The sequence below is a fragment of the Argentina anserina genome, chromosome 7 (assembly GCF_933775445.1).
Source record: "Argentina anserina chromosome 7, drPotAnse1.1, whole genome shotgun sequence".
Lineage (NCBI taxonomy): Eukaryota > Viridiplantae > Streptophyta > Magnoliopsida > Rosales > Rosaceae > Argentina > Argentina anserina.
In genome coordinates this window covers 18,791,560-18,817,599 of record NC_065878.1, presented here as the reverse complement: position 1 = coordinate 18,817,599, position 26,040 = coordinate 18,791,560, and the positions used below count along the sequence as shown (strand labels likewise).

Sequence of the window (26,040 nt, the reverse complement as noted above, 5' to 3'; positions counted from 1 at the left end):
TATCGTTTTACTCCTCAACCAATATGATGCCTCAGCCCTGTGGATTTCAAATGTATAAAGAAATGAGAGATTTCACTAAACGATACCGCAACTATCGGTCATTCTAACTTTTAGTACCTCATATTTAGAAACTATCACATTAATACCTTAAGTCTTCATCTTAGCCTAATTTTGGTTCATTCCATTAGCTAACACTGTTAGTGACTTCATCTTACACAAATTTTCAAGGGCATTTTCGTCACTTCATTTCATAACAAAATAAATTAACATATTTTCATTTATCACAAATATTACAAACAAACTAATTAGTTGTTGAGGGGTAATCTTATCAATAACTTTAACTTGAACTGGAAGGTGGACGGGTGGAGCATTTCACTTTGGTTGAAGTCTTAACACTGCTAGAATCACACCCTTAGCATTATAGCAAAGGATTATTTTACCACATGAACAGAAGAGATGCTCTCTGAATTCCTTTGACACACATAAACCAAAACTCAGTACATCTTTTGCAACAAGAATAATGGCATATGGATAAGTTCCATTTGAGGCAAGATTGTGTACCGTTTGCGTAACCATCATGACCAAAAATAAAAAATCAAAGCATCATAAATAGTCAAGATAAATCGATCAAGTTGGTTTATCATTGTCCAAGTGTCCAAGATCGACCCCATGAGTTTTCCCAAGAAACAGAGACTATGCTTTATTGTTTAGCTTTGCAGGCTGCAGAGTCTGGCATCCTCCATTGTAGAGAGTGATCAGTGGATGTTGGTTGGAGGAAGATAGGCTTGACATGGGAACAAGAGTCTTGTTTGGTAGCCAAGGATGACTTGCCTGCTCCTGCTTAGGGCTTCCAGTTGTGTATATCCATAAGCCTCTAGCTCATGTTTGGCCAGGCAAGCATCCTGGCTAATTTGACTGGGTCTTCCTTCTCATGCAAGGCCTCCTCTTCTTTTGATCCACCGCACCACCAATGGTCACATGAAGATGAAGACTAGCTTCGTTTCTCACCTTAGTAATATGAAGTTTTATATTGGACAAGAGAAAATGTCTACTTATACAGATACGGTTATACCCATGGGTTGGGTTACGACCCGAATCCGACTCATAAACAAGTATTTACACTGAGCCAAATCCAAAGAACGCATTTTTGACGACTTTGTATTTGCCAAGAGAAGAAGGAGAAGAAGAAAGCAAAGAAGATCAAGGAAGATGAGGAAGTTCGATCCATGGCCCGTGTTCTTCAAGCGCGAGTGGAATCGGAACTGGCCATTCCTTGTCGGCTTCGCCATCACCGGCACTCTCATCACCAAGTTCTCTCTCGGCCTCACTGGTACTCACTCACTCACCCACTCCATCTTTTCTCTTTCTCATTCTCTCTCTCTCGGCCTCAAAGAGTTGTTTTAATTCGATTGGTTTCTGGGTTCTTCTTATTTTGCAGAGGAGGACGCAAAGAACTCACCTTTCGTGCAGAGGCACAAGAAGTAAGGCCTCTCTCGAACAAACTCAGTTTATTCGAAATTGCTCCACTTTTATGTTTAATTTTTTGCAATTTGTATTGGATTTTGTACTGATTGTGATTCATTTGTGGTAGCTGATGATGCTTTCATTGAATCGAGTTGTTTTTGTTTTTGTCAAGTAATGTGGTAAGTTGTAAGTTTTGATTAGTCCATCATGAATAGCTTGCCTCAAAAGTGCTTCAGGCCTAGTAGCATTGTAGATTCTAGATAGATAAATTTCGGATATTTAGGCCTCTGTTGGTCGAGTCAAATTTTTAGTGTTGTAGGGGATTTGCGCATAAAAATCTACGACCATAATGTAGTGATTGATTGATTGATTGATTGATACATCTGATCAAGAATTAGCATACTAGGAAGTGGTTAATGAGGTGTAGTCATGTAGTCACGGTGAAGGGCTTGACATATGCACAACAATTTATTCCTTTGTTATAGGCAAAATTGTCATCATCAACGTCTGGCAAACTATATTGAACCTTATAATGTGGTTATGATACATTACCAATGTTGAGAGGGAGGGGGGAATTTATATAACAAGTTTCAATTTGTTAATCATCATTATGATTTCGTTAGCTTCAAATTTCCAATTATACAATATAGAGACGTGTCCACGACATTATTCTAAAAATCAGCATAGCACTACTCACTAGTTCCTCAGTCTATATTCATGTAATCATGTATATCTTTCTTGGCATTGACATAAATCATCTTTTTATTGTGATCGTAGGTGATTTAGCAAATTGATTGTTAAAGGTTTCAGTTGGGCAAAGAAAGGAGAGTATCAATAAATGCGACATAGTTGCTTGTAGAAGTAATAGTGGGAGAGTTCTGTTTGGAACTTTGGATCCATTGGTGATTTGTATTAATGTGGTAATGAACGTCACTGTTTTGACAATGAATTTCAAATGTTTAAGCCTGATTTATACGGCCTTAAATCCTTGATAATGTGAAGTAAAGATTTTACAAGCAACCTTACCTTCTTTATCTTCAGTATTGCAGTTCAAGATTTATGCTGCAGAATTGGTTTGTTACCACTTACCAGGTCTTAGTTATCCTTTTGCTGCTTTTTTTCTGAATTTTATTGCTATTTATATTGTCTTTCACTTTCTGAATAAAATCACATAAGTTATTCAGATTCAACTACTTGCTCTTTGCTTTGGATTCAAATCTGTTTTAACATCATGGTAAAATTTCGGGGAATATTATTGGACAGGCAATGTAGATTATACTTACCTTCTTCACTTCTTCTCATCTCTACTTCGCCCTAATAAAAAGCCTGGCATCCGATGGTATCACCGAGGACTTAAGGCCAACATTAATAGAATTAGTGTCTCTTGGATGCATGGCGTGCATGTATTTATCTATTGTGGATGGTTAAAATTAATTACTTTAATATGAATACAGATGCATGGTAATCAAAATATCTAGATCTTTACGCTTAAATCGTGGGGTTAACCTATTATATATCAATGCATGTTATACATTCCAGGGGCGGATCTAGGTTATAGTTTGGGGGGGAGGGACTCAAGTCCCTCCTAAATTCTTGGAGGGAAAAAATTAGTAGTACTAATGTATATATTTGAAGCCTAGGGCTCTTTAAGTTCAGCTCAAGCCCACCCAAAATGTCGGGGACAATTCAACACTCTCCACTCTCTCCAACTTAATTTTCTCCATTCTCTGTGAGCTCTCAAAAGAATGTTAATCAAGTCCATGTGAGCTCTCTTTTATTTCTGTCATCATACTTAAATCCAATGTAAGTATTTCAATCAATTGAATCAATTCAGATTTTACTCATTTAGGGTTAAAATTTGTTGGAAATCTAGTAATAGGCAATTGGGAAAATCTATTTAGATGGATAATATGTTTCTTGATAATTGCATGGTCATTTACATTGAGAATGAGTACGCAGATTCTATTAACAATGCGGTGGTGATTGAAGATTTTGAGAATTTATCGAATCATAAAGTCAAATTTAGTTAGTTTATATTTTTTGTATCGTATTTGAGCTGTAAGACTCTTTTATAGATGTGTATTTTTTATTTCTAATCAATAAAAAAATTACACCGTCGAGATTTTTCATTATAATATGTTTACTTATTTAATTAACAAATTCAAGTCCCTCCATACTCTAATTCCTGGATCCGCACCTGATACATCATACATCTAACAGTTGACAACATATATTATTATTATGATCTCACTCATAAATTGATTTATATTAAAATTTTCTTAAATTTGTGGTGTTGTTACGCGGGCCCACACAACAAAAATTTCTGACACGAATCTTTCCAGAAATTCCAGATCTCACATTCCAGATCCAACAAATCGAGCTGTCATTTTCCTCCAGTTTGGTCCATTTGGTTGCTCCGACGTCCGTTTCAATCTCGTTCTCAATTATCACTAATTAAGTATTTCACACCAAAGAAAAATCAGATTAGTATTAAAAAAACGTGGGCCCAACAACTCCAGAGAACCGCTAAAACAGTCTGACGTGGAAACTAATCATCGTGTCGGGTCCCACAACGAAACCCATCGCTGTCGGCAATCGAAAGGTTAAAGGCGGCGGTGGAACGCCGCGTACCTCCTTCCTCTCTCTCTCTCTCTCTCTCTCTCTAAATGCCCGGGCGTTCTTTTCTGCCTTATCGCTCTCTTCCGAGAGCCAACCGATTCCCAGTGGCATTTTCGTAAATAATCCAAAGCCATGGGGATTCAAAGCGACGACGTCGTTATCATCCAGCCGGGGAAGAACCCCGGCGACCCGACCGTCGTGACAGTCAATTGTCCCGACGAGCCGGGACTCGGCTGCGACCTCTGCAGAGTCGTGCTTCAGTTCGGGCTCTGCATTAGCAAAGGAGGTAACAAATGATAAGCATCGAGATTGTTGTGTCTTTGGGGTATTTGGTAAATTGAGATTTTGATTCCGGTTTTTTTTGGTGTGTAGATTTCACGACGGATGGGAAGTGGTGCTACATAGTGTTGTGGGTGGTGCAGAATGAGAGCTGGATGAAGGTGGATTGGGACAGCTTGAAGGAGAGGCTTGTGTCGGCGTGTCCGTCTTCGTGTTTCTATAAGGTTTATCTGAATATTCAGTCTAGTGCTCCATCGCCGTCTCCGGTGTATCTTTTGAAGTGTTGGTGCTTTGACCAGAGGGGAGCTCTGCATGGTGAGAATTAGTAGTAAACAGCAATTTTTGTCATTTCTGACTCTTGTTTAATTGGTTTTGTGTTGTGGCGTGTAGATATTACTAAGGTGCTGTGTGAGCTTGAGATTCTGATTCAGAGGGTGAAAGTGATGCTGACTCCGGATGGGAGGGTTTTGGACCTCTTCTTCATCACTGATTGCTTGTAAGTGTTTCGTTTGCAAGTTTGAACCTTTTAATACTGTAGTGATCATTATTCTGTTGTGCTTTGTGTTGCTGCAAGTATAATTTGTGGTTGGGTAGCTTTCAGGATTCGGGGACTCTTAATACATTGAATTTAGATGCTAAATTGTGGTTTTCTTGTCCGATGATACTTATGCCCATTAGCATGGTACAATTAATTGCGTGGGCAAAATTATCAGAAGAATGGTCTAATCGTGTTTTATTCTTGAACATCCTCGAGTCGCTTTCTTGGAAATGCCTGATACGCATGTTGCTTAATGAATAGATAGACTGGATTGACATTTCTTCTGTTCTCATGTTTGATTTGGGACCATTTATTGCAACTAAAACTATAGTCTTGAAAAGGATTTATTGCCCTAAGTTTGACTCCAGTGACCGATAATAGACTAGTATCTGAATTAAGCAATCATGATGTGATGAATTGTATGTTTCAACTGTTGGTTATACTTCAGCAGAACAGTGTTTGACTACCTGGTAACATATAATTTCAGAGATTTGCTACACACAAAGCAGAGGAGAGATGACATATGTGAGCATCTGATGTCTGCCCTAGGAGAATACTGTATCACATGTGAGGTTCAGTTGGCAGGGCCTGAATATGAAAGTGTGCAGGGAAATTATTCTCTTCCATCAGCTGTTGCTGAAGAATTATTTAGCCATCAGCCAACAGATGACAAAGCTTCTTCAAAAGCTCTCACCCCGGGTCTGGCAACCTCGAAAAGCACAAGTATTACAGTGGATAATACACTGAGCCCTGTTCATACATTGCTGCAAATACAATGTGTAGATCAAAAAGGACTCTTTTATGACATACTAAGGACTTCCAAGGATTGCAACATTCAGGTACTTGTGACAGCTACTTTAGACTTTAGAGTTTGCTATTGGCAATGTTTGGTGTATTTTATCCAAAATATAGGGTCCTTGCATTGGTTAGAATCTGATTTAAAAAATCAGTTGTCCTTCTCAGGGCTCACTACTAAACCTATTCAATGTTGGTTTTATGTTCTTTTAAACTTTTTAATTTTATTTAAATGATATATGGAATTAAAAATTTGCTGATCTTAGTCTGTATTGTTTTCAAATAGATCGCATATGGTAGATTCTCTTCTACTGTCAAAGGCATCCGAAACGTGGAACTGTTTATTCAGCATACGAATGGGAAAAAGATTTTAGATCCTGAAAGACAGGTTGCATTGTGTTCTCGGTTGAAGGAAGAGATGCTAAATCCACTGAGAGTGATTGTTACCAACAAAGGTCCTGATACTGAACTCCTAGTGGCAAATCCGGTTGAGTTATCTGGAAAAGGACGGCCCCTCGTCTTTCATGATGTTACTCTTGCACTGAAAAAGTTGGGATTATCCATTTTCTTGGTAAAAACTTGTACTGGTTTATTCATTCCTTTTTAATCATTTTCTCATGAGTGAAATTCTCATTGTTTTTGTTGTTGATATGTAGGCTGAAATTGTAAGGCATGAGACTCATGATTGCCAGTGGGAAGTATATAGGTTTCTTTTGGATGATAGCTGTGAATTTCCTTTGGGGAGCAGAGAAGCTAGAGATAAGATCGAAGAAAGAGTTAGAAGAACACTGATGGGATGGTGAACTGTTACATCTGCTGCTCTTTTGATAGTTTGCAGTTGCCATCCATATAGTTTGGCTTACAGCAATTCTCTCATCGAAATGATTGTAGTTATGTGTAGTAAATTAGTAATGGCATGTAGAATCTACAGGCTAATTAAGCAGGGGAAAGTCCATAGTTGTGTGCTAAGACACTTCTGTGAGACTGCAAAACTTTTTTTCTGTTTCGAGTATATGTATGTTTTATTTTTCATCATAAAAAAATGTTTTATTTTCATCTTCTGCAAGAATAGACGTCCTGGATCTGTAACTTATGTATTCTAGCAAGTTTGGAACACATGTATGTTGTATTTTCATTTTCAACTGTTTTTTTCTTTACTTCTTTACATGTAGACTCATGTCCCGATGTGATCTTAAGTGGTTAAACTGTGGGGTTATCGTACAATAGGGTTTCTAAACGACTTCGCTAAACAGCAGAACATCTGGAATTTCCTGAGTAGTCCATAAGACTTTAATAAGAGACCCCCAAAACCCAAAAATGAGTCCCAAAACCAATTTAGATTTTAATTAACGTTGTTTGACTCTTTATAGTTCACGAACTCTAGTAAATTTCGCAAAATTGACAGATTTAATTGAATTCCTATCCAGATTAACATATTCTATTGTATTTATTAGTAAGATTTGTTTAGATTTTGATAAACACAAATTACGCTTGTTATTTTTCTTTCTTCTATATAAGACTCCTCTATGGCTCCCGTTTTCTCAAAACCCTCAGTCTCGTCTTCTTTCCCATATAATTTTCAATTCCTTCCCAAAATCCAAGCTCAATTCTTTTCATTCCTTTTCTTTTTCCAATTCAATTTAGTGTATTAGATTATGAGTTGAGCAATTGATGCAAGTCAGTAGTGTGTGAGATAGTTAAGGTTGTTGTCATGGAGGCAGATACAAGTGATCAATATGATGACTATTGTGATTGCTACAGTCATCTCTGTGTGTAAACAAATACTCGGCGGTACCATATCAATACTGCCGATATCAGAACACAATACATTGCAAGCCTCTGAGACGTTAGGCATGAATGTGGGTTTCCTGCGCACCCGACCATCAAGCAGAATTTAAGACGTACAAAGGAGCGAGAGGGGTTTTCCGATCGAGAGCCCGTATGTAAGATGAACATCAATTATAGACAATCATACTCAATTGTATATTTACTGTCGTGATTATTCACAGTAATTAATAATCACCTCTTTGTGTAAACAAATATAATGTTGCACTATATCAATGCCGCCCAAATCAGTTGCTAGTAGTATCTCCTCAATTTTACAAGAATTAGACACGTTTCAGATGCTTGTTATAAGTTCTATTTTATGAACTTTCACAGGCTTTGTAGCTTTGTAGCCTTGTATAGTTGTATGTACTGTAATGAAGCAATGTTCGTAGTCAGTTATCCATATCGTCCTTTGAGTTCACTTGTAAATTTTGAAGGCCAAATGAATAACTTTCATTGTAAATCTGACGCATGCAAGTACTTGTCACAAGGCCAACTACTGTAGTAACTCTTCGAATCCCCAATATATATATACTCTTCAAAATTTGGATCTTTTAATAAGTTTTAACGTATCTCCAAAAGTCAAGAATATATACCAGATAACCAGATAATTAGTTTTCAAATTCATGATCAAAATTAAGTTTATATCATCTTAACCTATATATGAACGAGGCGTAGATTGAACTCAGTTCAAATTCTTTTATGTTGAAAATTGAAATTAAAATAAGCAAACGCTTTTGAGCTAAGTGGCTCTCACCAATTCTTTTTACTGTAATATCCAAACAGTAATTGGTAAGGAATCATCTGCATTTGTAAGTAAAGGCCTCTCCATTGGTTTAACTTGCCAAAAAAAGATACAAAGATTTTGGTATATATAATCATCACACGATGATCCCCACCATTTATACTTTTTCAAAAAAACTCAAATCTTCTAGCTTTCTTATACGGATCCCTAATGTTATATAAACCATCGTGCATGTGCTCGATCGTTAACCCTATTTTCTCACTTTCTCCCTTTCTCTAGTCTAGTTCTCCTCTCATTAAGTCTCGATCTCACGGAGGAAGATATAATGATCATGGGGGAAGATATAAATCATATAATGATAATGACTGCTAAGCTACTCAAGGCGAAAAATGCTACGGTGAATTCTCTGTACCAATGTTGCCCCAGGACCAGGTAATTGTGATGTCTCGATCCCTGTTTTTTTTTTTTCAGTCATTGCCTTGTATTCTGGTTGTTCTGATACTGCATGGTTTGATTACACAGGACTTACGAGAGTCGAAAACCTCGGCCTGACTGATGGCTGTAGCTTGTGCGCCGGGGGAGTTGATAGCTACAAGTAGCTCTCTGAGCTATGGCGGAAGAAGCAATCTGATGTGATGGGATTCGTTCAGAGGGTTTCGCCTTAACTTCTGGACTACAAGTCCAAGCAGGGATATGTTACCCACGCCAAGAGAGTTAAGTTACACAACTGAAGTTCTAACGCAGCAAAAGGTCTTTGGCTGAGGAGCGTTTTCGTCTGAAGTTACAGTGCTTTGAGCTTATTCTTGCTCATGTTGCTCACACTGTCATCAACAAAGGCTCAAGCATCAATTGGATCGTGAATCCTGTTCACAAGCACGGAGTTACATGTTGAACCTCAAGTTATCGTTAGTTAATCTAACACTCTCCTCCCGAATGTGGGAAAGGGATTTTTTGTTCGTACCTCTAAAATTGACAGATGGGCATATTTACTTGATGGCATGGAAAGTTTTGGATGAATTTTAGATTAAAAAAAATCAAATTAGATAACTTAATTTAGTACTAGATGAGCGTGAGTGTTTAATTACAAAGATGTTATTGTAAATATTGGAGATAGCGTGATAGTTATATAGAGGGAGAAGTTATATGTAGAGGGAATAATTTTTTTTTTTCTATTTCTGATTTTTACAATTACATTTTTATCACTGAATTATATAATCTCATTTTATAATAACATATGGTGCAAATGTGTTCATATATTTTCACACCCATTTTAATTGAGAAAGTGAATTTTAGTTATAAGAGTATAGATTTACACTTGATTCAAGTTACAACATAGTTAATATAAGGTGTTAAAAAAGTAGTTCTAATAAAAAAAGTGTTCAAAAAAGTTAAAAAAAATGACGCGCATTCTCAGACAAATGTTGCGGAGGTGATTTTCAATTAAGGAATGTACGCAGTGGCGGATTCAGGATTTCGACATAGGGTGGGCTTTAAGTTTGGTCGAAGGCAAAATATTTTTTTACTGCTACAACTATGTAAACTGTAAATGTTAATGAGTTTTTAAATTAAAAATGGGTGTGAATGCAAATAGAAGAATATTATGAAAATAAAAGACATTAGAAAGCGCACTAATTTTTTCTTTTCAAATTGATTAGATTGAACCTCAATAACTCACTTACAAGTTCAAAATCAATAGATAGATGAAAGATAATTAAAATAGTTTTTACTTAAGAAATTTTGATTCTTCTTCTTAAATAAAATTATTTTACAATATATATATATATATGAATATATATATATATATATCAATAAGAAACTAGAAGACATAATAGAACCAAAACGGCGTTGGGAATATCACTTTCTCTTCACGTTCAATAACGAACATGATTTGAACTGCGTCAAGAAAGGAGGGTTGTGGGAAATAACAAAGACCAGAAGTGTAGAATGAGTATAATTAGGAAAAATTTAGTTGAGAACAAATATAAATACCACAAAAATAATGATATATACCTTTTTTTTTAACCCCAAAAAAATTGGGTAGGCTTGAGCCCCACCAGGCAATGCCTTGGATCCGCCCCTGAATGTACATTTTATGATTTCCTTTGACTAGTCTCGGATGACAGTGGGTGCTCTCGATGACGTCTGAATCATTTAGCCTCTTTTTCTGCTTGCTACCAATACACATTTTTTCTAAAAATTGGTTTATCAAAATAGTGTGTTAGAAAGAAAAAATTACAATGCCAATACCACAAAACACATACATTTTGGATGATAGGTTTCGATCCGTTTGAAAGAGGCTTTCAGTAGCCCTCTTATTTGATATTGTGCAATGCAACAACACTATTTGATGCATAAAAAGGAACAAAAAAAATATGAACACAAATGACACGTTTAAACGGTGTAGTTTTGATCGTGCACTTAAGCGCATCATGGAGGAAGTATAAAACTCTCCGCTTCGAATCCCTAAATCAGTTTCACTCGAGGGTTTCCCACGCATCGTCTTCTTCATTCTGCATCTCCACTTTTTCTTTCTCCTACATGATATGACGACCTAGGTAACTACCCCCCTCTCCTCCCTTTCAATTATCTCTATATTTTCCTCTGTTTATTTACATTTCCAAATTCCGACTCCTTTTCTCTCTTTACAATTTTTACAGTTGCAATTTATTAAATTTAAGGGTCGAGATTTGGAACATGTGGGTGTTTAGAGAAAGCTTAATTTATAGATACATTGTGAAATTAAAGGTTGAAGAGTGAGATTCGTTTGGTAAAGTTTTCACCTTTACTGACTCTGTGACAAGAACACTGAGAAAAGTATGTGAATTTTGAGTCTGAAGTTTCATATGTTATGTTTCTGTGATTACTTGAGTTTTGCTGATGTGGGTTTTCTGCATTACTTTAGTTTTGCTTCTTGTCTTTCAGTGATTTTGGATTCTGTGTAATTTTAATAGCGAAGAACAAGAGTGGTAATTTGTTTAGTTTTTCTTGTTTTACTGATGATATCTGGTAAAACTGATGTATTGTGGGTTTCTTGTGTTTTATTGTTCTTATGTGAAAATCAGTGGTTGATAGGTCGTTTGAAGAATCTGTTTATGGTTTTTGTTTGTCAGCTTTGAGATTTGATTGGTGGGAGTTTGCTGTTTTCAGGAGTGTGGTGCTTGTTCTGGATATATTTTGTAGATCAGTGTTTTAGATATTTCAGTGAAGCTTTTACTTGGTGTTTGCAACAATGAGCCAAAGTCCCTCTCGATCCAGGAGGTTCCGTAGCAGTGAACGTGCATCTTACCGTGATGCCCCATATCCTAGGGAACGGGAGCGCCGTGTGAATAGGTATCCCAACACATTGTGGTTGAATCTTTCGTGTTTAGTGTGCTCACTTTTTGCTTGTGTTTTTTTTTTTTGAATGCTCGTAGGATAATCATAGAGCGACTCTGTGCAAACTTCTCTGCAGGCATTTGTTGTTTTGGTATAAGCGTTTTTTCGAGGAGGTTTTAGAGGGTGTAGGGACTTCATAATTTTATCAGCAGAATATTATACTGTCGAGAATAAATATGTTGATACTTTTATTACGGTAGTTGACTGATACACAAGAAAGGGAACCATAGGGGCTTCACAATATGACACTCATTGTATGAGTTTGGATGTGAATTTAATATCAGAATTTAATGTACTGCATATTAAGTTTAACTGCTGCATTTGTGTCATATGAGTTCTAGTTTGGTTGCTTGTGCTTTGCCATTCTGTTGAAAAATATGGTCTTCTTCCCTTGGTTTTTGAGTTCATTTACTAAACATATCAACTCTTGTCAGGGCCTATCACTGCTGAATCTTAAGACATTATACTAGTGTTTGAAAAACAAAAAATCCGGAATAGAAATAACATCAGTGTGTTGGTGTGCTTATGTGATCTAAACATTTGACTGTTTCATGCTACTTTCAGCAAGTCTTATTATGAATTTAGGAAAAAGTTAGAACTTTTAACTGGAGGAAGGCACAGCAAGAGAGGAAACTTTTAACTTGGACTCCATAATTTTCCGTCTATCGTTGCTTCTCCTGAGATCTCATGTGGTGACTGATATTGTGTTACATAGCAGGAATGATTTTCTTTGCAACAAATGTAAACGGCCAGGGCATTTTGCCCGAGATTGTCCAAATATGACTGTCTGCAACAACTGTGGACTTCCTGGGTGAGAACTTTTAACTTATGCTGAGCCATTGATTTTCTGTAGGATGCTTAGATTTGATAAATTGGAAGTTGTGAACTTGATAACAGTTTAGCACTAAATCTGCTTGCTGAAAGTGTCTTTGACCACTTTTAATGCTGTATTCTTGTATCAGCCACATTGCTGCTGAATGCAACTCGACCACTACGTGCTGGAACTGCAAGGAGCCTGGACATCTTGCAAACCAATGCTCCAATGATCCGGTCTGCCATATGTGTGGTAAGATGGGTCACCTTGCTCGTGATTGCTCAAACCCCTCTCTTCCATCCCATGATGCAAGGCTCTGCAACAACTGCTACAAGCCGGGCCACTTTGCAGTCGCCTGCACCAATGAGAAAGCATGCAACAACTGCCGCCTGCCAGGTCACCTCGCCCGTGACTGCCCCAACAAGCCTGTCTGCAACATCTGCAACATATCAGGCCACGTTGCCCGCCACTGCCCCAAGTCAGGCCTGGAAAACATCGCAGCCCCTTTCCGGGACATCATCTGCCGTAATTGCGGCCAGCCCGGGCATGTCAGCCGCGAGTGCGTCTCCATTGTCATCTGCCGCAACTGTGGAGGAAGGGGTCACCAGGCTTACGAGTGCCCTTCGGCCTTGATGCACGACCGCGGCCTGCGTAGGTACTGAAGTAGGGTTGGCACCTAATCGATTGCTAGGGTTCAAAGTCTGTAGGATCTTTCTCCTCTGGTACTGCTACATTGGTTTTATAATGAATCTATGCTATCCTCGGACCCATACTTTTGTGTCACTCTCAGTCAAAACATAGACCAATTCAAAAAAGATGGCTTTGAAATCTCAATCCCACAGCTTTATATATTAACAATCCTAACCAAATTTTCTCGAACTCTTCAAAGTCACATTTTCTGAGAGAAACTGAGAAGTTGAAGAAAATGTGTACATTGGAGAAGAAAGGCGAGGTCTTCATCCTCACTTTAACTGGGCCGGGCGAGCATAGGCTCAACCCGACCCTACTAGACGCAATCCAATCAGCTTTAAACCAAGTCAGAGCCGCCGCCACGTCATCCTCCGTGGCCCTGATCACCACCGCGCACGGCAAATTCTTCTCCAACGGGTACGATCTGGACTGGGCCGGGTCGGACAAGGTCCGGGGCGAGCTCATGACCTCCAAGCTCCGTTCAATCGTGGCGGATTACATCTCTCTCCCCCTGCCGACGATCGCCGCCGTCACCGGCCACGCCTGCGCCGCGGGGTTCATCCTGGCGCGGTGCCACGACTATGTTGTGATGAGGAAGGATCGGGGGTTTATATATATGAGCGAGATGGATATCGCGCTGGTGATTCCGGCTTGGTTCCACGCGCTGGTTAAGAACAAGGTGGGATCGGCGACGGCGGTGCGCGATTTGATGCTGAGAGCGGATAAGGTGAAGGCGGCGGTGGCGGTGGAGAAGGGGATTATAGATTTGGCGGTTGATGGCGCGGAGGAGACGGTTGAGGCGGCGGTTAGAATGGGGGAGGAGTTCGCTAGGAGGAAGTGGAAGGGACACGTGTACGCTCAGATTCGCATGGGCTTGATGGTGGAGGTTTTGGAGGAGATTCGAAAGGTTCATACTAGCATTGGATCCCGACTTTAGGGGTTAGGCCGGGTCGGGTTTGATGGCAAAATTGTTGGCATGTTTTTTTTATTTTTTTTATTTTTTTATTTTTTTTGTTTTTTGTTTTAAATTAGAATAAGAACTTATATTTATGATGGATCTTTCTTATACATTAGCATGAAGTGCATAGAAGATTATTACATCAGTGAACAAGAATGAGAACGCAAATGCGCACCTAAATCAGTTGAAACTATAGTGTACTCTTAAATCACAAGTGCTATAGACGCGGTTCATGTTCACAGTTTAACTCTTCTTGAAATAACCTATGTTGATATGAAGTGGATTATATTGTGTTCTTTATAAAATGTCAAATGATATGAGGAATGTAGTTTCTAAACATGATTGGGTTTTGCCGATACAAAGCATTAGGTTCACGAGCTCGAATCACTTGACATGTTAATATGACACTTGGATACTTCAAAATATTACATGAAAAACGAACACATTTAAATACCTTAAGTATGAAATTACCTAGTCGTTTAGTTTTAAGCTTTGTTTAAGTTATATTTGAACTCTTGGTCGTTATGTTTTTAGATGAGTTACCTATCCATAACCCCAAAGATCTATAAAACTAGTAAAAAGAATCTAATGAGGCATCGGCAGAAATTCCTCGTGGATGGAAACAAACAAAAGTTACAAAACGTACCCTAGTAGGAATGTAGTGCCTACTGCCTAGTGTTATTACCAACGGTAGTTTCCATATTAACCCCAGTACACACTTTTATTAACCAGAAGAAGTAACCCAAAAAGTTACAGAGACCAAAAGTGCAGTCGGTCTTCATATTGAAAAACCCGAAAATGCCCTTATTCGCACTAAAAAGGTGACAAATTCTAGCGCATGCCAGCTAATGAGGTCTCATAAAACCACGCCAATACGTACAGCTAATCCCAAAATTAACAAGCACAAATTCTCAAGCTCTCTCGCAAAACCAAAATAGAAAAGTACAACACCACCCCCACCCCCCAAATCTCCATCCTTATTCTTCTTCTTCTTCATTTCCCAAGTTCAATGAACACAGAGAACCAACTCGGATTCGTTACAATCCCATAGGATTCATCTCTAAATGTAACAGAGGAGAGAGTGTTCACACCACTGTGAAAATTCCACTTCACTAGGAGATTCCGAGAGATTCGGTCATGTCGTCGGTCTACAGTCCGGGCCGGAGCCCCGGGAGCTCGCGGCTCCAGGTCGGCGGCGGCGGAGGCGTCTCGCGGCTGAGATCTTCGTCCATGAAGAAGCCGCCGGAGCCGCTGCGGCGCTCGGTGGCGGATTGTCTGGCGTCGTCGGCGGCGAGCTCGCACCATGCCACCACTTCCTCCAGTGTGCTCCTCTCCGAAGCTTCCAGAATTCTCAGGGTGAGTGGGGACTTGCTCTGATTTTCGATTTCGTTAATTTTTTTTTTTGGATCTTTGAAATGCTGGCGTGGTTTGTGGAATCTAGAGCTTAGTGTGTGTGTGATTTGAGTTTGAATTGGTGGATTTTGGCTTAATTGAGTGTGTAGGGAGCTTAATTCGAGATTTGAGCTCGGGCTGTTTGCTGAGATTAACAATTGGAAGTCATTATTAGGTTTCTTTTGCTTTATAATATAGTGACTTGAGCTCGATCGCAGCCCAACGTGTGGCTTTGGCTCACTGAGTACAAATTTATGTGCATTGGAGATGAAAACGTGAGGTTGTGTTTAGGTTGATAGATTCTTTTAGCTGCCGAACCGTGTAGAGTGTACTCTTAGTGAGTGTTTTGTTTGGGATATAGGTATTGGAGCCTCAAGGTGGGTATTAAATGTGGTCTCCTCAATTCAGGCACTTGTGAATGTTGAATTACCTGGCTTCGATTGCTTTGTTGCATTTAATTTCAAAAGTTAAACGGCTTCTTTAGTTATTTATGATGGGGGAAGTTGGAAATGCAAGATAGTTGGGTCAAATTATTTATTATTTTATAAGAACACTTTGTTTAAATTGTTTTTCATCTGTAGGTAACAATTTCCCCAGAATTAATTTGTAGTTTTGTTTCTATGGTAAGCGTTGCTTGCTAACGTCGATAAGAGAAGCTATTTCTGTTATTGGTTTTGCATGTACTGTTTTATTGTATTCCCTCCATGATTAGGGTTTACACGTTAGTATTCAGTTATTGATGCTCTTCTTATGTTTAAGTTAAATTTCAGTCCTTATGTACTGATTCCTTTTCAAACATTCTGGTCAAAGAGGAGATTGCAATATCACTACTTGACTTGGCTTGGATTACCAAAAATGTTGCTTCAAATGGAAACTCTGTTCAAGTTATAATTTTATTTTTATTGCCCTTTCTGGATGCTGGACTGTCCACTGGTTGGTCTGACATCGTATTGAGAACTTTTCTTTATGTTGTTGGACTTGGTACTTATCTTATTCCTTGACTTGCATGAGCTGCAACTTTTCATTTCATTTCAAAAATTAAACTTATGATTGGCAGGATTATTTGGCATCCCCAACAACGATGGACTTATCTTACAGTGTGATTTTAGAACATACCATTGCTGAGAGGGAGCGCAGGTAACTCCTGTAGGCAACTCTTATTGGTTTTCTTTTCTTGTAGGTAAATATTATAAGCTTTCGTTTCTATAACCAGAATATTGCTAGGAAAAGTGAGAATTTATGATCCTAAGTTATTATGCTTGCATTTAATCCAGTGTGAGTGCACATGGGCATACTCTTGAAACTTTTTGCTGGATATGAAGACACAGACCCCAATATAAGTCTTGTTACTATACATAGTAACTAATGTGACGTCAGTTGATTTTGACCTAGGTTGTAATGAAGCAACAACGAAGTTGAATAGAATCATCATAAAAAAACAACAAATTTGTTTTTTTAAACTTCCTGCTTCACCCATCCCACCCTAAGAGTTTTGTGGTAGATAATGTTGTCCTCAAATACATATCTACCAAAGGCTTGCTAATTATATCATAATCTTTGCCAATTGAGTTCCATCGAGCACCATATAGAAATGTGTGTTATGGTATTGTTTATTTTTCTTAATGTTGATTTTCTATTATGCCAGCCCTGCAGTTGTCGCAAGGTGCGTGGCACTTTTGAAACGCTACCTCTTACGGTATGTTCTATACTTCTATATATCTTGAGATCTTTCTCCCTTTATGGGTCTTTTTTTTTCTTGATTTTGTTATAATCAATGTGGTAATATTCATAGTTTGAGTGGACTTTTTTTTGTTTTACTTTTTTAAGGTACAAACCCAGTGAAGAGACATTACTGCAGATTGATCGGTTTTGTGTAAACACTATTGCCGAATGTGATATGGGTCCCAACCGGAAATTGACTCCTTGGTCACAGTCGCTTGCATCAACAGCATCTACAAATATTCCCCCTTTGTCTGTACCTAGTTTTGCTTCTGGGACTCTTGTAAAGTCATTGAACTATGTGCGGTCTCTGGTGTCTCAACATCTTCCAAGGCGATCATTCCACCCAGGTGCTTTTTCTGGAGGCCTGTCTGCAACCAGACAATCCCTTCCTAGTTTGTCTTCTTTGTTGAGTAGATCCTTCAATGGGCAGCTAAGCCCTGCACATAGTGGGGAATCTTCAGAGAATAAAGATGTCACACCTATGTCTATTTTGAACCTATCAAATACTGAAAAGGTTGATGGAATGAAAGATCTTGAATACCTTGCACTCGACGTTCTTAGGTGGCGCTGGCTCGGAGAACAGCAGTCATCATTATTGCTACTGGAAAGGTAACAGAAATGGCTTGCCATATTACCCTTTTGGAGGTTCTTTACCACAATTTCAGTTTTAGTTTGTCTTTGTCTTTCTGCTTTTGCTTTTAATTAATTTGAGTACTTTATGTGTTCCATCATCAAGTGATCGCGTTGCAAATTCCCAAGAAATGAGAACATATAATCTCCTAGAAGTAGGTGCAGCAGCTCTACTTGTAGGAGACGTGAAAGCTAAAATGAAGGGTCAACCGTGGAAGTTCTTCGGAACGGCCGATATGCCTTATCTTGATCAACTGTTGCAACCTTCACCAGTAACTGCAATTACTGATTCATCAGCAGCACGTGCCCACCTGAGGGCAATAACAGCATGTAAACGCACTAAATCTGGCCCGAGTCAAATATGGTATGCTATCCTATCTTGTATGTTCAACTCATTAAAGTAGATGGATTGTGTTGCAATTTAGATTCTTTAATTTTGTTGCACAGATTTCTGAAAAATTACCACAGGATAGAAAACAGAAACTAAAGATAAATCTGGTGTGATTACATGGTACATCAAAGCATATATATTATTTATCCCTTTTTTGGGTGTAAGGTTTGCAGTAAATCCAATCAGAAACCCTAATCCCTTAACCCTATGTTTAGTTTACTGACACTACTGTTCAAAAAAAAAGTTTCTAACACGCATAGTCATACATTATCTGAAGTTAGAACTTTAGCATCATAATAAGGTTTTATTGAAAAAAATGCTGTTCTGAATATTCCAAGTGTAAAATTTCAGGGATGAATCTCCTGCGAGCACATTTCGTCCACGGGCTAAACCGCTTTTTCAATATCGTCACTACAGGTAGCAAATAGGATATTGATTATATTCCAGGATCCAGTTTTATTCATAATAGCTTGGAATACGTTTCAATGTTGGCTGTGAGAGCTATTTTAACACTTGTGTCTATTGAATTGGACATTCAAGTTGCTAGCATTTTTGTTCAATTAACTCTCTCTTACCATATATTCCATGTGCATCAGTGAACAACAACCCCTGCGGTTGAATCCAGCTGAGGTTTGTGAAGTCATTGCTGCAGTTTGCTCCGAGGCATCTTCACCCACTGCTAATCTGATGACAGTATCATCTAGATTAAATAATAACTATGGAAAGCCGTCGATGGATGCAGCAGTGAGCGTCTTAATCAAACTTGTCATTGACATGTATGTTTCCATAATCCCCATAATCTAGGCCAGCATTAATGCAGTCATTCTTGATGTCACATCTTTATTTTTTGTGATTGCGTCTGTAAATCTCTCCCTCTCCGTGTTCTATAAACATACTTTGTAGTTATCGCTCATGGATAACAGACATTAAAATCTCTTCTCTAGGTATGTTTTGGATCCTGGGACTGCTGCTCCTCTCACTCTGTCTATGCTCCAGGTAATCACGCATTGATATTTGTGATTAAGATCTCTCTCTCTCTCTCTCTCTCCACCTACCCACCCACACACCTCCTCTGATTTTCTTCATCATTCTGATCGCTTTTCTGTTTTGGTATGAGCTTTCAGGAAATGCTTAATTCTCCAATAGCAACGTGTAGAGTTCGTGCATTTGATTTCATTTTGAACCTTGGAGTTCATGCTCATTTACTTGAGCCGATGATGACTGATGACACTTCTACAATTGAAGAAGATTATTCTCAAGAATCATATTTTGATAGTGAAGCTAAGCTTGCAACACAAGAAATGAGAAGATCAGATTCTGTTTTTGCAGGCACTTTCTCAGCTATTGACGATTTTGAAACATGGATTTTGAATATTTTATATGAGATTTTGCTTCTTCTTGTTCAGGTATATTTTCTCATGTTTGATTGGCACTACCAATTTGAATTTGCAAAGTTACCTGCTAAGACTGTATAAGCTGCATAATACTGATGTTAACTTGTCTTGATTTACTGATCCTATATATAGTCAACCCTTCTTTTGTCATTGGAAAAGTTGGTGGCTTGTTTTTCTAAGAAGCATTCTTATTAGACCAATATGAGTCTTTATTGGGAGACAACTTCTTGTTTGTTTCTATCTGCATCACCTTTATAGTGAAATTTTCTGCTAACATTCTCTTTGCTCTGTAGTTTAGTTTTGGGTCTTATGTTGCATTTAAGTGCTTACTTCTTTTACTGGGTTGCAATTCATGACAATTATTTGGTGGATTTCAGAAAATGTTCTTTTAGTTGGGATAATTTGGATTAGAGAAAATTATTAGCTTGCTGCATCTTGAGAATTTATAACAAGTGTCCAACTATAAAGTAAAAGGTCATAGTAAATACTTTATAATTAAATACAACTCCTACTTAATCCAAGTGTCAAAAGGAAATGTAATGCTCATAAACTGCCTAAACAAACCAGGAAAATGCTACGCACCCGCTACTTTCCCAGTGAAAATGCACTTCTCCCTCCTGTCTTTGATAATTCTGCGGTTTCTTTCCACCCTAACAATCAGTTCAGAAAAACAGTATCCATCAATGTTTCAATTTATCTCTGTGGATCAATGCAGATATTGTCATCATCTTTAACCTTTTCTTTGCCATTTCCCTCTTGTAGATTGAAGAGAAAGAAGAATCTGTGTGGGCTTCTGCTCTTAGCTGTTTGCTTTATTTTGTCTGTGATAGAGGCAAAATATTGAGAAACCGGATAAATGGACTTGACATAAGGGTGAGATATATTGCAACTGTTTAAAATTGCTGCAAAACTTACGAAGATTTGACTGTGAATTGTTGGTGGCACTCTTTACTTGGAAGCCTGTCCTATGTTTTTAGATGTAAAATTGCTCTGGATGGGGCTTGTGACATTAATTTTCGCATGTGGTCAGGGCTTCAAACCCCCTCCATATATGATATTGTTTGCTTCCACCTTTAGGTTCTAGGGTTTGGCAAGAGGGTGTGGAGACCCAGTCTACGAAAACGGAGTTTGGGGTGGTTTCTATAGATTACATATTCTGATGCCTTCCAGTCTTTGAAATCGGGGTTTGGTAATTTCTGGGTATCAATAAAAGGAGAAAAGGATAACTGGTTTTTATACAGTCAGTTACATATCTTGATGCTTTGATTACGATTTACTACAAAGCCAATTACTGATTCTTTGATATCACAAAAGTTATGAGGATTATGTTGATTGTTTTTTCTACTGCCTACTTTTAGGTTGTTAAGGCTCTACTAGTAAGCAGCAGGAAGAATTCTTGGGCAGAAGTAGTCCATTGCAAGCTTATTAGCATGTTAGCAAACATGTTTTATCAAGTACCTCAAGATGCAGATGAGAATGTTTCAAGTACCCGCCTATTTGTTGTGGAGCAAGTTGATCTGATTGGTGGACTTGAGTTTATTTTCCTTGAGGTACTGCTGCTAGTTTATCTTGAAACTGAAATCAAAAGTTAGACAAGCTAAATTTAAGAAAAAACGAATTAGAAGCTACTGGATTCAAAGCATTACACTAAGGTCCCTACTAATCAGAATGTTATTTTTCTGTTTTAAGAAAGCTCTTTTATCATTGGAGAGGTCAAACAACAGTTTAATAATCTGACGATGGATCTGTCTTACAAATAAGATTTTTTTTAAAAAAATGTTTATGTATATATGCCCTTATTTTATGAAACTGATATATAAAAGTTTCTTTATGGTTTCGTTCTACCAGAAAAGTTCTCTAATTCCAAGCCATAATGTTTCTGCCATGCAGTATTCACTAGCAAAATCAAAGGATGAAAGGAGAAATCTGTTTTTGGTGCTTTTCGACTATGTTTTGCATCAAATTAATGAAGCATGCATAGCTACAGGAGGCACAGAGTATAGCGATGATGAGATTCAACCTCTTGTTGCCCTTCTCACAATGGCTGATGCTTCTGAAGCCATTTATATCTGTATTAAGCTTGGGCTGATTGGCATTGGGGAACTTATGAAGAATTCTATTTCTGATGCATTGTCTAGATATCCGAACAGTGAACGGCTAAATTTGGTATGTATAAAAAGTTTGTGTGCCGTGTGTTTGAGTTGATGCTTGTGCTTGAGTTTGAGTTTGAGTTGGTGGTTTATACTGGCGGTTTTCACTATCTGAAAATATGCAACAGTTATTTATGTTTCTATAATTTATGAAGTCAGTTAATCTTTGTCAATGTCCTGATTCTAATGTTTATTTAACTTTTACAGCTGTTGGAGAATGTAATGGAGAAATTTGGGGCAACCATAAGTTCATTTACTCATTTAGACACGGAGTTCTTCCATATGATGCAGATAACAAAATCCTATAAGTCCTTGGATAGCATTGAAGGTGCAGTTCTAAGAAATGGCGTTGGCATGAAAGCAAAGCTCTCGTGGGCTGTTTTGCATTCGCTACTTCATTCTGGGAACATTGCATACCATCGTAATGCATATGTCTGGTTAAGCGATCTGCTTATTGCAGAAATTAGTGATGAAAGGGATTCAAGTATATGGTCAAATATTAAAACCATGCAGCAGAAAATTTTCCTTGCTGGTGTCCATGATTCTGCAGTTGCCTCAGATGTTCCTGTGCCCATTTGGCTTATGTGTGGTCTCTTGAAATCAAGGCACAGCAGCATTAGATGGGGTTTTCTGTTTGTTCTTGAAAGGCTTCTCATGAGGTGTAAGATTTTGTTAAATGAAACTAAAACCCAGCAATCACATGACAGTGATATTGGGGATATGCACAAGGATAATCGTCTCGAGAAAGCTAATGCAGTGATAGACATCATGAGTAGTGCCTTGTCCTTGGTTTTTCAGATAAATGAGACAGATCGCATGAATATTCTGAAGGTAATTGCGTAAGGACTTCTAGACTATATCTTATGCATGTGGTCTTTCAATTCTAGAGATGCAATATAGTAGGAGCTGCAACCATGAAAGGCTGCTAATAGGTTTAACAATTTTTAGACCGTTTGACCCAATTGCTTGGAAACTGTATATCGTGTAGTACTACTAAAAATCGTTGGAGAAATTATGTTGACCTGAGAACCCAAACTATATGTGTATGTGTAATCATATTAAGTATGTGTTAAGGCTAAGTGACATTAAACATTTTTTTTGTTATTAGTTAAAGGTTTATTGGCTGTTCTGTCAGGTACCACCTTTTGTCAAAAGTATGAAAAATCATATTAGTTGTTCTTGTGTCTATCTGTTTCTCAACACTACTGGAATTTGCATGAATTGTTCCCATAACTTTCTTTTATCTGGCTTTAAACAGATGTGTGACATACTATTCTCTCAATTGTGCTTAAAAGTTCCTCCTGCAAGTTCAACAGAGGTAGGAGAAGATGCACAACGTGGTAGGGTTCTTTTTCGCATGGATGGTAATAAGAAAGTTGATGATAAAGAGAATTACCAGGATGTCTGTACCGAAGGAACTGGTGGCAGATCTAGCCAGGGTAACAACAATCCTCTAGAGCATGGGACAGAATTGATGGCAGCACTGCTTCTTCGAGGGCAGGCTATAGTTCCCATGCAATTGGTTACACGTGTTCCTGCTGCTTTGTTATATTGGCCATTGATTCAACTTGCTGGTGCAGCTACGGATAACATAGCGTTGGGTATAGCTGTTGGAAGCAAGGGACGCGGGAACCTTCCTGGGGCAACGTCTGACATACGGGCTACCCTTCTATTACTTCTTATTGGTAAATGTACTGCAGATCCTACTGCTTTCCAGGAAGTTGGTGGGGAAGAATTTTTTAGGTAATTCTGGAATTCTTTGCTTTCCTGTAATGAGTTTCCTGCTTATTAACTTTATATTATTTTCCTGTGGCTGATATATGAGTACTTTTTGAAACATTTCAGGGAACTCTTAGATGATACAGACTCAAGGGTAGCATACTACTCCTCAGCCTTTCTTTTAAAGGTAAGATTATTTTTTCCCCAACATTGTACAAGTACTGAGTAGGTGGTTCAAATTAATTCTGCAAACCTATTAAGTATTAACTTTGTACTTTTGCAGCGAATGATGACAGAGAAACCTGAAAAGTATCAGCACATGCTTCAGAATCTTGTTGTTAGAGCTCAGCAGGTGAGATTCCTTTGTGTTTGCATCGTCACTTTTTTAATATTAGTCCTTAACCAATGTATGTGTACAGTATATCCTTTTTTTGTCACTGATATTACTATACTGCCAATTCTTTTATTTTGATATGTCAATAATAAGAATATGCAATCATGATAAAAAAACATTAATCTGTATGATATGGCATGTACAATCTGCTACGGCCTGGTAATATGATAACATTAATCAGACTACTATGCAACTAATGTAGAGAGGATATTCCTTGTTACTGCCTGTATGGTCCAGAGAGACTGAACCTTGTTATGAAACTGTCTTACCCATTTCCCAAGTATACGAATACCATTTTGTAGTGAACTACTTATCTTTAAATATGGTTTTTAATTGCTGACTATGTTTGAAGGCTGCACTCTCGGTGTCCCATTTGTACCCGTATAAAGGTCATGTTTTATTGCTGGCACTAATTTCTAACCGTTAAGATTTTGAAGGAGATTGCTTGGAAGGATAATTATTTTCTACCCTGGCAGGAATACAGATCATTCCATTTTCTTTGAATAATTATAATTGCCTACCCTTTATTACTTCACTACTGCTAATTTGAGTATTTTGTCATCTGTTTTCTCCCTGCAGAGCAACAATGAAAAGCTGTTAGAAAATCCATACCTGCAAATGCGTGGCATACTTCAGCTGGCCAACGATCTAGGAACGGGGTTGTAATCTGGCGATGCCGATTTGTAAATGTTATTCTCCTCAACCTTGTAGAAGATGCTCCCAAGCTCAGATTCATGCTGCCATTGTAATGCTCATGGTATTTTCTGCTCGCACAATTTGGCAAGTTCAGAAAGCATAATGCTTAGTGGGTTCTAATTTATAAATGTACTTCAAGTGGCTGCGATATAGATCTCAACTGTGTGATTCTGGCCAAAAATCAATAAACCTGAGAGTAGGAGGTGCATTCATTTGGTTGGATACTGCTGGAAACATTTCCAATGGAATGCATTTGCTCCAAGACTGGCAATCAAGGGTTGTGCTTGCTAAGATTATTAGTAAATAGTGAGCCAGATTGATATCTACTCGCAGATCTTCCTCTCCAGATTATTGTATAGTTGTGTAATGAGTTGTTGGTGGAGACATCCTCTGTTTTGTAAAATATTGAGTTCATGTTCAGCTGAATGATTCCAAGTGGAGGCTTGTTAGCAAAGAAGTTACAAGTCTGTTCAGGAAGTTTAGGACCTGTTCCTTGTTCTTCTGCCTTCCATCCTGCCAATGGACGTTGGGAGTTATCATGGCAGCCATGCAGCTTATCTCCAGGTACCAATACACACCTTCAATAGCAACATGACCGTTCATCCATGTATCTTCCAAATATATCAATTGTTAACGTTATATGATATAAGATTTTGCATCAAATTGAACTGTCTATGTTTCTTCATAGGTTCATCAATATTCAATTTTCTGCATATTCTTAACTTGGCATGATTGGTTTGCTTTTGTGACATTATGCTATACTTGACTCGGCTCATTCCTTCCAAATTCTCTTCTTATATTGGTTTTAAAACATGTGCTTCTTTCTAAGCAGGCTGTTATTGTGTGCATTACAGTGACAAGACACTCGGTGGAAACTCTTGGACTTATACTCCATGTACAGAATCAAGATTTCTATTTCCCTCCAAGCCTACACATAATTTATTTATCATTCCTGAAGGCAAATCTTGATGCTGCCTTTTATGAAGGCATACTCGATTATGACATTCTTTTTGCATAACCTAACATAGAGGTTAATTATCTGACAGTAATGGAAGCGAGTACGTAGTCAATCTTGTCTCTTGTCTTGTATGTTCAGCAGGGACTCTAAACAAGAGGGTATCAGAGGGTAGACTGCATGCCATGATTTCTAATTCCATTTTATGTTGTGAGCATCACAGAGTGTCCGTTTTTTCAGGGCTTCTCCAAGTGCTTGCTATAAATTTTAGACCTGCATGGTTTACTTTTGACATAAGCTGTTGATTGTTGTAAAATGGCTGTAGAGAAATTTTGCTCATGTATGACATCGAAGCGATTGATTTCCTAGCAAAAGTATTGGTTTTAGTATAATTGTTTAAGCCTTTAAGGTTTTGTTTTTTTTTTTGGACGAAAAACCTCCATTTTTCTTTCTACTGGTTTCTTTATGGAAAAAAAGGTTATGCACGTATTGA

General features: G+C 38.1%; 5 protein-coding genes across 10 annotated transcripts; all 5 read left to right on the top strand.

Moving 5' to 3' along the window:
- Nucleotides 1-1,131: 1,131 nt before the first annotated feature.
- Nucleotides 1,132-2,475, top strand: LOC126802903 (ATP synthase small subunit 6, mitochondrial-like). 2 transcript variants are annotated; one of them, XR_007673023.1, is made up of 3 exons: nucleotides 1,225-1,330; nucleotides 1,439-1,481; nucleotides 2,242-2,475. XR_007673023.1 is itself a non-coding variant. In XM_050530616.1 (2 exons), exons 1-2 carry the CDS (start codon nucleotides 1,210-1,212, stop codon nucleotides 1,483-1,485), a joined length of 168 nt encoding a protein of 55 aa, XP_050386573.1. In that variant the 5' UTR covers nucleotides 1,132-1,209. The 2 variants fall into 2 exon arrangements, 1 of the variants encoding a protein (XP_050386573.1); XM_050530616.1 differs by lacking the exon at nucleotides 2,242-2,475 and having other exon boundaries at nucleotides 1,132-1,330; nucleotides 1,439-1,485.
- A 1,664-nt stretch (nucleotides 2,476-4,139) lies between these two features.
- On the top strand, nucleotides 4,140-6,684 carry LOC126801948 (ACT domain-containing protein ACR9). Its single transcript, XM_050529446.1, has 6 exons — nucleotides 4,140-4,369; nucleotides 4,456-4,677; nucleotides 4,753-4,858; nucleotides 5,388-5,739; nucleotides 5,982-6,266; nucleotides 6,352-6,684. Exons 1-6 carry the CDS (start codon nucleotides 4,216-4,218, stop codon nucleotides 6,496-6,498), a joined length of 1,266 nt encoding a protein of 421 aa, XP_050385403.1. The 5' UTR covers nucleotides 4,140-4,215; the 3' UTR covers nucleotides 6,499-6,684.
- Nucleotides 6,685-10,681: 3,997 nt separating this feature from the next.
- LOC126802022 (zinc finger protein GIS2-like) lies at nucleotides 10,682-13,239 on the top strand. 2 transcript variants are annotated; one of them, XM_050529543.1, is made up of 4 exons: nucleotides 10,682-10,822; nucleotides 11,415-11,597; nucleotides 12,361-12,453; nucleotides 12,605-13,239. In XM_050529543.1, the coding sequence occupies exons 2-4, from the start codon at nucleotides 11,497-11,499 to the stop codon at nucleotides 13,116-13,118; spliced, it is 708 nt and encodes a 235-aa protein (XP_050385500.1). In that variant the 5' UTR covers nucleotides 10,682-10,822; nucleotides 11,415-11,496; the 3' UTR covers nucleotides 13,119-13,239. The 2 variants fall into 2 exon arrangements, with proteins under 2 accessions (XP_050385500.1, XP_050385499.1); XM_050529542.1 differs by having other exon boundaries at nucleotides 12,358-12,453.
- A 23-nt stretch (nucleotides 13,240-13,262) lies between these two features.
- On the top strand, nucleotides 13,263-14,170 carry LOC126802024 (enoyl-CoA delta isomerase 1, peroxisomal). The gene has a single exon (XM_050529544.1). It carries the CDS (start codon nucleotides 13,382-13,384, stop codon nucleotides 14,081-14,083), a length of 702 nt encoding a protein of 233 aa, XP_050385501.1. The 5' UTR covers nucleotides 13,263-13,381; the 3' UTR covers nucleotides 14,084-14,170.
- An 882-nt stretch (nucleotides 14,171-15,052) lies between these two features.
- Nucleotides 15,053-25,973, top strand: LOC126802181 (uncharacterized). Of its 4 annotated transcripts, XM_050529760.1 has the most exons (19): nucleotides 15,053-15,460; nucleotides 16,554-16,633; nucleotides 17,142-17,192; nucleotides 17,324-17,827; nucleotides 17,955-18,212; nucleotides 18,591-18,656; nucleotides 18,836-19,015; nucleotides 19,184-19,235; nucleotides 19,364-19,645; nucleotides 20,396-20,506; nucleotides 20,992-21,183; nucleotides 21,524-21,799; nucleotides 21,991-22,614; nucleotides 23,042-23,526; nucleotides 23,629-23,689; nucleotides 23,786-23,854; nucleotides 24,476-24,653; nucleotides 24,732-25,156; nucleotides 25,447-25,973. In XM_050529760.1, exons 1-17 carry the CDS (start codon nucleotides 15,242-15,244, stop codon nucleotides 24,560-24,562), a joined length of 3,597 nt encoding a protein of 1,198 aa, XP_050385717.1. In that variant the 5' UTR covers nucleotides 15,053-15,241; the 3' UTR covers nucleotides 24,563-24,653; nucleotides 24,732-25,156; nucleotides 25,447-25,973. The 4 variants fall into 4 exon arrangements, with proteins under 4 accessions (XP_050385717.1, XP_050385714.1, XP_050385715.1 ...); XM_050529757.1 differs by having other exon boundaries at nucleotides 24,476-25,156; XM_050529758.1 differs by having other exon boundaries at nucleotides 24,476-25,156; nucleotides 25,425-25,973.
- The last annotated feature ends 67 nt before the right edge of the window (nucleotides 25,974-26,040 follow it).